Source organism: Lagopus muta, chromosome 9, assembly GCF_023343835.1.
Source record: "Lagopus muta isolate bLagMut1 chromosome 9, bLagMut1 primary, whole genome shotgun sequence".
In the NCBI taxonomy this organism is placed as follows: Eukaryota; Metazoa; Chordata; class Aves; order Galliformes; family Phasianidae; genus Lagopus; species Lagopus muta.
Window position 1 is genome coordinate 21,594,773 of NC_064441.1, and position 12,513 is coordinate 21,607,285.

Here is a 12,513-nt window from a genome sequence, read left to right on the forward strand (position 1 = left end):
CTGATGAGTCAGCATGCTGCTGCTGTTTGTCTTAGCTATGAGGCATTGATTTTTTCCCAGCACTTTGATATAGGGTCACAGGTAGCCTAAGTAAAATCTTTTACTGAGAGCAAGCGGGTCAGGCAGTAAACGCTGTTAGTTTAAACAAAAAAAGTCAATTCCATTTTCACAGTACTTGTTTGGACATTTTATTTTTCTAAGAGACCTGAGAGCAGCAAGAAAAATACAAGGATTTTTTTCTCTCAGATGTTTAAGATAAAAGTAAGCAGGAATCACACGTGTTCTTCACAAATCCTCTTTCCAAACTCTGAGTGCCTCCCTGTGATCAGGTATCTCAGGCACGTGCAAGTCTAATTAACACAAGAACTAAAGCTAAAATTTGGAGTAACTCCAATACATGGAAGGAGTTTTTACAAGGTGCTACTTCAACACTTCAGCACTTCTCCAGAAACCAGGCTCCTTTCAAAAGACCCAACATCAGACAATGAAAAGTCATTTGGAAACTTGAAGCAAGGCTGTTTGGCTAGAAAACCTTACATTCCTTAGTACTTCAAGGCTAACATCAACCAAAGGGAAAATCAGGTAAATCTAAACAACAAAAACGCAGAGGTGGATCAGGAAGCTCAGAGAGCTCCCCCCATTCTATGGAAGAGCTCTGAACAAGGAAAGACAACGCTTCCATCTGCAGTGAGGTGTAGCCACAAATACAACATCACACCATACAAAGTTAATTGCAATCACTGTTTTCTTGTTTAAAAAGGCAGGAGGCTGTGAAATTTTTCCTCTATAAAAACACAGGTGAGCTGCTACGTAGAATTCACCATCACCAGAGGGGAAGGGAGGGAAGCAGTGAGCAAGGTAGCTGTAGTGTGTTGAGAAACCAGCTGGCTCTGAAGGCATTGGGCATGGAAGGTCCATACATTATAGTGCAAGTCTGAAACTGGGCAAAGTTAGCTTTAAGGCAGCCCATTTAAGAGCTGCTTTGGGTTGTGAATGAACATAGCAGCAGGTGCTACTTACTACACAGCTCACAGTCGTGCAGTAGCTGTACACAGAGGTATATGGGTGAAAGCACTACGTAATTAGCACTACTAAGAAACTCAGGACAACAGCAATTTTTCCAGCCTTTTCTGGCTGCATCATCAACACAGAGATACTCCAGAAGGTTTCCTATCACTGGCTCTACATGGCAGGTAGTAGGGATGAAGCAGCATTCAGCCCAGCACATCACATATCTGAGGGGAAGCACAGCAGTGAGAATGCGTGTACATCATCGAACACAAGCAGAAACAACAAAGTCGTATCAAGGATGTGCTTTTCATTTGACAACCTCTCTCAGCACAGACCTCTCCTGAAAACATCCCCCACTCCAGGATCCACACGCTGCTGAGAGGCTCCTCCTTGGGCAGCAGCACACCAGACAAACTGAAGTATCCTCTTCAGGTCTGAAACTTGACATGCTACACTACAGGTGTTAAAGGCTCTTTGTGTCCTCATGGTAAGCATCTCCAAAGGACTCTTTTCAAGACTGGTTCTCAGATTGGATTTTCAGTGGAGTACTCTGCTATGGAAATAGTGGGAAGGTAAACAGAAATACACCAAATGGCACTTACAGAGACTGCATCACCTTGAATTGATGCTAGTGATTAAATTTTCCTCATCAATCCCTGCTTTAATTCCATCTGAAAAAGTATAAACATTTTGTTGTTGGCTTTAAGACTAACCACTATTTCAAAAACAGGAGAAGCTGTCCTGGACTCCTTCAGCTCCACGTTCCTCCTGCACTCCATGCACACTATCCCTGCCTTTCTTTAGGAAGACATCAACTTTTGATAGTGAAGTATCATTTCCTTCCAGCATATCAAGCAAGACTGTACCAGCAGCTATCACAGTTGTGATTATCAGGAATTAAAGACCATGTTGTATCTTTTCTTGGTAAATACGACTTCAACTTCTCTGTTCTAACACTTCCCAGAAATACAAGCATAAACAAAGATAGGCTGCGCTGCTTTGTTTTTTCTAACAGAAGCAGAAGCCCAAGTGTTCACTGACAAAATGTTATTCCAAGCATTACTATTACGAATTTGCAGAGCCCAGGTGAACCCTCTGCTGGCTCTGCCCGTCACTGCGGGCACTGCCCTGTGGGTGAGGGACATGCTGACACGAGCCCTACAGAGCACTGGCAGGAGCAGGAAGCACGGGCACTGCTTACAGATACAATTCAGGGCACAGCACCGATTGCATCTCTGAAACAAACTTGCCAAAAAGTCAACTCTGAGCCTTCAAATCCTATGTTTCTACCCAGAGAACAGATCCCTGGTCACTGCTCCAGCTCCAGCAGCAGGCAGACAGAAGGTTCTGCTGGGTGCTGACCATGGGGAGCCCAGCCTTGCGGCAGAGTGAAGAAGGTGCCCGAGGGAAGGTTGGTCTCCCCTCCCTCCTAGGAGGAACAGATGGCCAGAGGAAGGCAGCACAGTGGTAATCTCCGAGCTAAAACATAATCTCTTTGAGTAGTGTTTTCTTAAGAGGCAAGATGACCTCCACCAGTTCACATCCTAATATCCAACTGAAGGCCTTTGCCAGCATCCTGCCAGGAAGCCAGACATACCCAGACGTGCCCTACCCAGTCACACCAGTAAGCCTGCGGCTGTTCTATCAATGCCATCACTTGCAGAGCACATTATTTTCTACTTAAATGCCCCTACAGTTTTAATTAACTCCAATTTTCTTAAAGCACAGTATTTGTTCCCAAATGCAGAGATCCCAAGGCAGCATGCCCAAAGTCGCACCAGTCTGGAAGAGACACACAAGAACCAGAAGTGCTCAGGAGTGGCAAAGAGTGGGACGGACATCCGCTTGGCACCAGGACCATCAGCACAGCCTTGAAAGCCAGCTCCACTCCCACCACCATCCTTCACAGTTTTGTAAACTGTAATTTTCAATCAACTGAACTCCAGAAAGTTAGGTGAAGGAATGTGGTGGAGTGTATCAGCTGTGTGCTGGCAGCAGACTGTTCATCTAAGGCAGTGCAGGTACATAAACCAGCACTGCACGCAGCATCCAGCTGGGCCACCACATTTCAAGTCAGTTCTTTTAAAGTAATTGGTTTTTGTACTGTTTGAGAAAAACAAAAAGTGATTATCAAAATATTACCAGAACAGCATGCATTTTCACTGGTTAAATGGGAAAGTATAAAAGCAAAAAGGCAAAACCTCACATCTGGTTTAAAAGTTTCTGCAAACTTCTGAGGCAGAAAAACAAAATGACTATGTTACGACACAACATTTATGTAAAAAGCAATGAAATACAGCCAAACGCATACAGTTATGCAAAATCAAGATAATGAAAGTCTACACTCAAGCAGGGATGTACCTAAGGTCACATCCTCTTGCTTTGCCAACAGAAGAAAAAAAAGTAATTAAACCCAACACAATATATTAGCCGAACGTCTTAGGCTCAGGTGAATAAAATACCTCAAGTGTAGGGCAGCTGCTTGCAGAGCTCCAAAGTTTAGCGACTTTAGTTACAACATCTGCATAAAGATCTGTGCAGAACTGATGGGCTGCTTTCTGGGCAGCACAACTGGATGCAACAGACAAGGGGCTGCGTGTCAGACCTGGGGCTGCACAGCAACCCCATGTGCTGGGGACATAAGGGAGGAGCCAGACCATGGAAAACGGGTTTATATTAACACTTTCAACCAATATGTAAGAGAAAGTAATGGGCCAAACCAGTGCGTAAAGGCATCCCTTGCTCTCTGCAGGTGGGTGCCCACCAGCCCAGAGCACAGCTCCACAAAGGATAAGCCTGTAGAAGTGCTAAGGTTACAGAAGCGATTTGGTAGGGCTCTCCATTCGCAAACAGTTGGTCTCCTGACAACGTGTCTCCGCAGCTCCTAAACACACATATAATAAAAACCTCATCAAGAACAGATCCCAGCAAGGGGACAATCTGTGGTTGGAAGCTGTGAAAGTTCGCACTTCGCCACGCCAGCAAACTGCTGAGCCCCATTAAACATTTCTCAAAAAAGAAAAAAATAACAACAAAAAAACAACACACAAAACGACAAACCAAAACAGAAGCTGTAAATAGCTTCACCTAAATGAGATGCCAAAGCTTGGGCCCATCAGCTTTGATAACCTAATAAGGGAGCACCCAGCTCTGAGGGTGCAGGCAGGAGGGCACCAACCTGTGTCCCCCAGTGCCCAAATGGTGCTGGCAGTGGAGCCTGGCTTTGTGTCACAGTCAGCAGAGGAGATGGGATCTCACACAGCAGCGTTAGGGTGCCTGTGCTGAGGCAAATTCAAGGGAGCAGCTCACAGAAAGTGCTTAGCTTCTGCTTTCTTAAAAATATCAACCCGATGACTCAAAGCACACGTCCCAGTGTTATCTGCTTTTTTAAGAAGTCTTTCCCAGCAGTTATTTGGGCCCGGCAGCACAAGGAATGAACAAGCCTCTATTCCCAAAGCCTGGAATTTGCCCTTTACTAACACTGTGGCCAGCAGAACTGATGGACACGACCAGCCTGGAGCACTGAGCCCCGAGCCCCAAACAAACCCACAGCACAAAGCACAACATTTGCTTCAAGAAGTGCCTGTCTAGGAGTCTTCTGAATACAAAACAGGAAAAGACACAGGGGGGTGGAGAAGGGGGGAAAAGGCACAGTAATTTTTTTTATTTTTTTTTTTTTAAGAAGCGTGCTGGCCCATTACAGCTGAAACACCCATCTTTGGCTGTTTATCAACACAAAAGAAAGAAAAAGGGGGAAAAAATGCCCTCTTTGGAAATCCAAGGCTCCCAGTCATTAAGTCTAACACAGAGCAGCTGAACAATAAAAAGAGCAATTGCATTGTAAATTTATGTACCGTGCACGGGTTATGGAATGTAGTGCAATAGGGCACTGTGCAGTGATAAAACCGCATTCCTTGCAAAGTTAACAGCTCTAAGCTCATGATTTGTACATGTGGGCAATACCGAATGACCTTCATGCTTTCCAGCACTCACAGGAAGGGAGATTTATCTGCGAGCACAAGTCAGTAGGTTTGCTCCGTGGGACAAACAGAGGCGTTGAGGAACAAAGCTTTAAACTTAGCAGTAAGGAGCAAATGCAGAGATTGGTACACTGGGTTTAAAAGTGAGTTTGAAGCCCGCACTCCAATAAATCGAGTGGCTAATAGTGGTATTTGAGTGAGCCCTGCCTAAAGGAGTGTTTGCTGCCTTTTTTTTTTTCTTTGGCAAAAAGATTTGCACAGTTCAGTCCCCTCTCTAACGTGCCTCCTGTAAACCAGTTCTGATTCCCCACACAAGATACAGCGTTCACGATGAAGAAATAAAGTTGTATTGATCTTAATGTAAGAGACATAACGCAAGACCAAATGTTTTCTGGGCAAGAAGACCCATCAGCCGCATTACATGCAACAAGCACAGCCTGCCGTAATCCCGGTTCTAGAGACAGAACAGCTTTTTGCACAGGGTGACCGCTGAGCCGGGCGCAGTGCTGTCCTGGAGCACCGCTACGGAAGCAGGCAGCAGCTGCCCGCTGCACCAACAGCCCTGTCTTTAACCCACCACGGTGATGTGAGCGTGCACACCGGAGCTCTCACACTGCTGGGCACGGAGCTCTGGTTTAGATTGAAGGGAAGAGGGGACACCGCATTCAGCAGAACTGTTCTGGGCACACGGGCAGAAGGGAACAGGGCAGGAATGGTCACCCGGCGCTCCAAAGCCAAGCAGCCCACAGCACGTCATTTACAGGCACCGTGATAAGACGAGATGCTGCTGGGGCTCAGCACGCCGTGTGCTGCACCAAGGGGCTGCCGGCCGCTTCCCAGCCCGCAGGCGCGGGGACCCACAGCCGCAGCATCTGGCACACGACCGCTCAGGATGCACGGAGGCTCTGAGGGATGTGCTGACACCCGCACAGGTCTTTCTGTACGGCTAATGGTTTGCTAGCCAAGTGCCAAGATTCACCAGACGGCACTTTCTCGCTTCTTTTTTGAAACGAGCTTTGAACATTGCGCATTTTTCATCGGATCTCGGCGGAGCACAGCCCGGTGGGTCGGGCTGCTTCACCCCGAGCTGTCGGTGTCACACGGGAGCGGCTCAGCGGCTCCGTCCCACCCGGCTGCACCGGGGCGTGCAGCGGCAAGCTCGCGGCTGCGGGGCGAGGATAACGCTCCGAGCGGCTTTAGGGAACGCGGGGAGAAAGCGGCAGCGATGCTACAGCACATTCTTAAAGGTCACTTTTCAGTAAACGGATTATGTATGGCATTAACAATGCACGTAGGCACGGAGCACACGGCACGGGAAAACGTTCGCGTAGAAAACTTCAATGCAAAGAGGAGACGGAGCCGCAAAGCATCGATAGGTTGCGGAGGAACGGAGCTCCGTTCAAAAACCCCAAAACTCGTGCCACGGAGGCGCGCCGAGTTAGGCGAACACCACCTCCGGGGGTTCTGATAGGAACCACCGCCTTTAGGGGAGCTCCCAGCGCAGAGCCCGGGGCGGGGTGCGGGGCGGGCAGGGTTTGCCGTGCGGGGGATCGCGAGGCGCAGCGCCCGGAGCCGCACCGCGGCGCGCCGTACCTGGGCGTCCGGTTGGGCGCGCTCTCGCGGCGGCCCAGCACGCCGGGCACGCAGTTGGTGAGCTCGGTCCAGTCGGCGTGCAGCCCGCAGCTCCAGCCGGTGGAGAAGCGGGAGAAGAGCCAGGTCTCGCGGCGGTTGGGCCGGTAGCAGGTGCACTTCTTCTGGCCGGGCCGGCAGTCGCAGGGCACCTCCAGGCGCACGTTCTGCACCAGGTGGCGGCCGAAGGTGGTGCCGCCCGTCTTCTGGATGTGCAGGAACACGATCACGTCCTCGCCCTTCATGTCGAAGGCGAGCTCCCGCTCCAGCTCGCGCACCGGGAAGTAGTACTTCTTCACGTAGTGTGGGTCCGGCGTGGGGAACAGGTCCGGCTCCTCGGCGTAGGGGCGGCCGCTGGGCGCGCCCAGGCTCAGCCCCGGCCCCACGTACTGGTACAGGATGAGCATGAAGCACACGGACGCGGCCACGATCAGCAGGAACTTGCTGGTCCTCTCAACCATGGTCCTCCCCGCGCGCTTCATGTGTCACCATCTCCCGGGGCCGCCGGCGCTAGGCGGGCGGCGGGGCCGGGGGCGGGCGGCGGAGCCGGGCAACGCTGCCTGCCTGCCTGCCTGCCCGCCCGCCCGCTGCCAGCCGCCTCCCTCCGCCGCTGTGGGGCCGCCGCTCCCCGCCTCGCTCCGCGCGCAGCCCGCCCCGCAGCACCGCGCCGCGGGCACCGGGCCGGGCCGGGCAGGACAGCCGGCAGCCAGCCGCTGCGCAGGGCCGCGCCGCGCGCCCAACTTGGGCGAGGGGGCGGGACGGGGCGGAGAGCGGCCGCGGCGCCGGCTCCTCCCGCCCGCCCCCCGCCTCAGGAAGCCGCCCCCGTCCCGCCGCCGCCGCCGCCGCCGCCTCCGCCGCGCCCCGGCACGGCGGCACCCGTCCCCGCCGCCGGCTGCGCGCGGCCCGGCCCGGCCGGCGATGAGCGCTTCCTGCCCGGCATGCACAGCGCCGAAACCCGCCCGGCGCGGAGCGGTGCCGAGGGTCTGCGAACGGCGCGGCGCTCCGCCCGCCGCCCCTCCCGGCTCTGGCTCCCGCACGGAGGTTCCCAGGGCGCGCCGCCCTAACGTGAATCCGCGGGCTGCTCCCTCTGAAACGGCGGCTCCGCTGACGGCGTGTGCGTGGCGGCGAGGTACGGCCGCACGCGGAGCGCTGCCCGCGGCCCCTCCGCGCCTCCGGCTGCGGGCTCGCGGCGGGGAGCGACCCACGGCCACGCACCGTCGGCCTCGGTTCGAGAGCGGTGGCCTCGTGCCGAGGCGCTGCACGGCGCTAGCCCTGCCTGATGCTTCCTCCCGTCCGACAGCGGCTGCGGCGCGGGGCTGCCCCGAGCCAGGTGCCGGCAGCGCGGCCCCTCACGGCTGAGACGGGCTGCCGGCACGGGCAGGGCGGCGAGGCCTCGCAGAGGTCACCGTGAGCGCACCCAGATGCTGAACGTCCCCCAGAAGTTCCAACCCGAGGCCGTGTTTTGTACCGAGCTCAGGGCAACGTGTGCAGATGGTGGTTCGGCACTGGGGCGATGCATGAGGGAGGAGGAGGAAACGGGATGGTGGCCGAGCAGCCTGCAGGGCTGGGGATGGCTGTGCTGCATGGCGTGTTGTGCAGCTCTTCCCTAGCGAGTAATGAGAAAATGTTTGCAGTGCCCAAAAGCGCTGTACGCTGCATTCATACTGCTTATTTCTTTTGATATTTTCCTCTTAAAAGTCTGCTTCTGATTTTCCTCTTTTCATGTTGGCTCGTAACTCCAGAAACAATGATGTCATTCTTGCACACGACGCTCGGCAGCATCCAGAAGCATGGCATAAACTTAATTTAAAGGCCTGAGATTTATATTATGATTTGAGAGATAGAGACACAAACGTGAGGTTTATATACATGGTTGGGCTGCACACTGCAGCATGAAAAGCAGAGCACTGCAACGTGTTTGCCCGTGGCTGTAGCATACATACCTAGAAATAATGGAACTCGGAAAAAATCACCTATTGATTTCAATTATATGAGTTACTTATTGTTAATGAATTGTTTTAACTCTAAGCTATAAACTGTTTAAGGTTTTTTTCCTTAGTTGCATGGATGGAGATATTCCAGTGGGTTTGGTTACCGGCTGGTATTGGTGGTAAGCACAGTGCCTGTTAGTTTGTGGGAGAACACACTCGGATACAGTCTGTGAAAGACAAATAGACCACGGAGAAGCACACGGGGAGACAGCCAAAAATCTACTGTTTCCTTTATGGCAGCACCTTCCTCCTATGAGTGGGAAGGGCTCACATCCTTCCTGCACTGCTCACTGAGGCACAAGATGTCCTGCCTACAAGATGCTGCAAATCCACTGCTCTGTGAGTGACACTGAAATGCTGTGGAGTCCCCCCTGCTCACTCTGTGTACTGCTCTGAAATGCCATATTTCCAAGCTGCTTACAGGCATGACTCACCTAAGATGATCACTGAAGCAAATACTTAATTCAATCCCCGCTTTTACTCAGGCGAAGTCCCACTGAAGACAATGACAGTAGTTCTGTGCTGCACAGGGAGTTAAACACTGAGCACTGCAGCAGCCTTCGTTTAGAGTAGCGTGTTTCTTAGAGCTGGGAAGGTCAGAGTGCAAGTAAAATAGTGAGATCTACTCTTTCCTTGGCCCTTCTGCTGCAAATCACTGTTCAAAAAGGTGAGAACTGCAGAAAACTTCAATTTGTGACTGTCCCCTCTGCTGCTTGTCCCTGCGTTCACCCAGACCACATGCCCAGCTATCACCCCTCTCCAGGCACTGTATCTTCCTCCTGCAGGCCAGACCCCAGCGGATGTCTCCAGGTCTCCCCTGGGATTCATCACAGCGTTGTCAGAGCAGCCCCAGGAGCAGAGCTCTGCTTCCCATGGGGTCGGCAGTGACAATCTGCAGTCACTGAGACACCTCAAACCTCAGTGTTTATGGAGAATGAAAGCATTGTACAGTTTGTATTTTCATCTGTAGCCAGTGGACTGGAAAGACACATTTCAGCTTTCCTCTCTCTGCATTCTAGGCAAATGGGAACAGGAGCTTGCCCTTAGCCCACTGAAAGAGTTCTTTGACCCCTTGTCTGCTGTACCAAAGCCTGCATGAACCTTGGCATAACTGACTGAAGGTCACTGCCCACTCCTATCTGCATCGATGCAGACTGGGGCTTTGGAGTGGTTGGAGAAGTAAACCGTATCTTAGGTGCTAGAGGAGATTAAATCCCAGCATGGACTCCTGATGTTTTATTTTGATTTTCAGCACGGTTTCCTTTATTCTGTGCTTGATGCCAGACTGAAGACTGATTTTTGTGATGTTTCCAATTGCTTGTTTATACTAATGTCATACTGAGATATCCAGTGACTAACCACTGTGGATCTTTGCCAGACAGCAGAATCTCTCCTAGTGGAAGCAGGAACAGGCATTCTGGGAGGAATATAGGGATGCTGCTGGGCTGTGTAGGGATGACTACTTTCTGCAGTGCACAATGTAACCAGGCTGGTAACAATGGACAAGGAGGAGGTTGAGGATCAACAACTTCTTTGCTTCAGTCTTCACTGATCACTGCTTTATACACAGCCCTGAGCAAAATGGCTCAGAAGGTGAGAACTGGGGGAGCAATGCCCCTTCCACTGTAAGCAAAGGTCAGGTTCTCCAACACGTGAGGAATCTGTAAGTCTATGGTCCCGATGAGATGCATCCCAGAGTCCTGATGGAATTGGCTCAATGATATCTGAAGAGTAATGCGGGCAGGTGAAGTTCCTGATGGCTGGAAAAAAGGCAATGTCGCACATGTTTATAAGAAGGATAGAAAGGACAACCTGGGGAGCTGCTGACCTGTCAGCCTCACCTCTGTGCTAGGGAAGAACATGGAGCAGATCCTCCTGAAAGCTATGCCAAGGAACACGGAGGAGCGGGGTCTTTGTTTCAGCTGGGATGGAATTGTTTTCCTCAGTGTGCCTGGTATGATGCTGTTTTGGTTCTAGGAGAGAAACAATGTTGGTAACACACTGATGTTTACAGCTGCTGCTAAGCAGTGTTGTGCAGAGCCAAGGCTGTTCTCAGCAAAGGGCCCAAGGAGCTGGGAGGGAACAGAGTGAGGACAGCTGACTTAAACTGGCCAAAGGGACATTCCATACCCTGTGACATCATGCAGAAGGCATTTTGAAGGGACTGGGAGTTCATCTTGCTCTCTTCTGCTGCTCAGGGGCTAGCAAGCCACTGGCTGGGGAGAAGAGATCAGCTACTTGTGCATCACTTGCTATGTATATTCATATATATATATATGTCATAATTATAATCTTTTTCATTACCTCAATAACAAGTTTTATTCCAACCCATGAGTTGTACTTTGTTTTTTTCCCCTGATTTTCTCCACCTGCCAAGTTAAACCACAAAAGGGAGGTGATGTGGGATAAGCAGCAGGGCTTCTCCAAGGGCAGGTCCTGCCTGACAGGAGGAGTCAGGGTCCTGCCCCTCTGCTCTGTGCTGTGAAGCCTCACCTGGAGCACTGTGTCCAGATGTGGAGTCCTCAGCACAGGAGAGACATGGAGCTGTTGGAGCACGTCCAGAGGAGGGCCACAGAAATGATGCCAGGGATGGAACAGCCCTCCTACAGGACAGGCTGAGAGAGCTGGGGCTGTGCAGATGGAGAAGAGAAGGCAGGGGGAGAGCTGAGGGCAGCCTGTCAGTATCTAAAGGGGAGCGACAGGAAAGAAGGGGACAGACTCTTTAGCAGGGTCTGTTGTGACAGGACAAGGGGAAAAGAGGTTTCATAAAAGAGGAAAGACTTAGATTGGATATAAGGAAGAAGTTTTTTACAATAAGAATGGTGAGGCACTGGCACAGGTTGCCAAGAGATGTGGTGGTGGCCTGTCCTGGAGATATTCAAGGTCAGGCTGGATGTGGCTCTGAGCACCTGACTGAGCTGTAGGTGTTCCTGTTCATTGCAGGGGGGTTGAACTAGATGGCCCTTTAAGGTCCCTTCCAACTCAAAAGAATCTAATTCTAATACAAGCAAATACAAAAGCTGTGTTTGACGTTTGAGAGGAATCCAACTGATCTAGGACTATAAACTCCACTGATTTGCAGTGATTTTTACATTCCTGAGTCACTTCAGGTACACCTGAAAGGTCTGTTTTGTACATTTCCTCACAGTAGTTCATATTTGAGAAGGCATTAACTTTGCATTCACACTTTAGAAGAAATGAAGCTGATGTCAGTCTTAAGCCAGTTAAGTCACTTTCCTAGTCAAAAGGAACACAGACAGACAAGCCACCTCTCATGATTTCTTCTAGGAGTGAGATAGAAAGATGAGAGCTCTTCTTACAGACAACAACACAAAATATACACAAATTTTGCAAGTGCAATTGAAACGTATTTTATCACTGCTTGCTGCTCTCTGCTACACGCCTGAATCTTAAACTAAAGATCTAACAGAAAGCATGCTTCCTTCTGTCCCACAGCTTCCTGCAGAGGAAGGGTTCCTGTCCCACTCCTTCTGAGTCATTGTGAAATGCAAAGAGTAAACCTTCAGAGCACTCAGCCTGCATCACACTGCTACCAGCACTGACAGCAAGCAGCATTCAGGCTTAGCACTTAGACCGGGTGATGGGACGGGGCTGCCAGGAGTAAATTACTAATACATACCTCAAGGTTTATGTTTTTGCAGCTAGAAATGCGATGAAGAGCAATCTCTGAGTTAATAATCATGTGAGGATAAACTCAGAGCGAGAGCAGGCAGCTTATTACAGAAAACCACCCATGACAAAACAGCAGGAAGAAATGTGAAAACCACACACCGCTCCTGCCACCAAAACCTCAGTGCAGTACTTCTCTCAAAGGCCAGTCAATAAATACCCACTTTATTAGGCAGGGGGAGTCTGAAGGCTTCTCAACACAGAAGTTCCTC

General features: G+C 51.0%; 1 protein-coding gene across 1 annotated transcript in view; it reads right to left on the reverse strand.

The window, feature by feature from the left end:
* HS6ST1 (heparan sulfate 6-O-sulfotransferase 1) overlaps positions 1 to 7,199 on the reverse strand; it is a 168,563-nt gene extending 161,364 nt beyond the window's left edge. The window contains exon 1 of the mRNA XM_048954894.1: positions 6,585 to 7,199. Within this exon, the coding sequence (XP_048810851.1) occupies positions 6,585 to 7,102 (518 nt within the window). The 5' untranslated portion in view covers positions 7,103 to 7,199. The remainder of the gene's footprint in view (positions 1 to 6,584) is intronic.
* Positions 7,200 to 12,513: the final 5,314 nt, after the last annotated feature.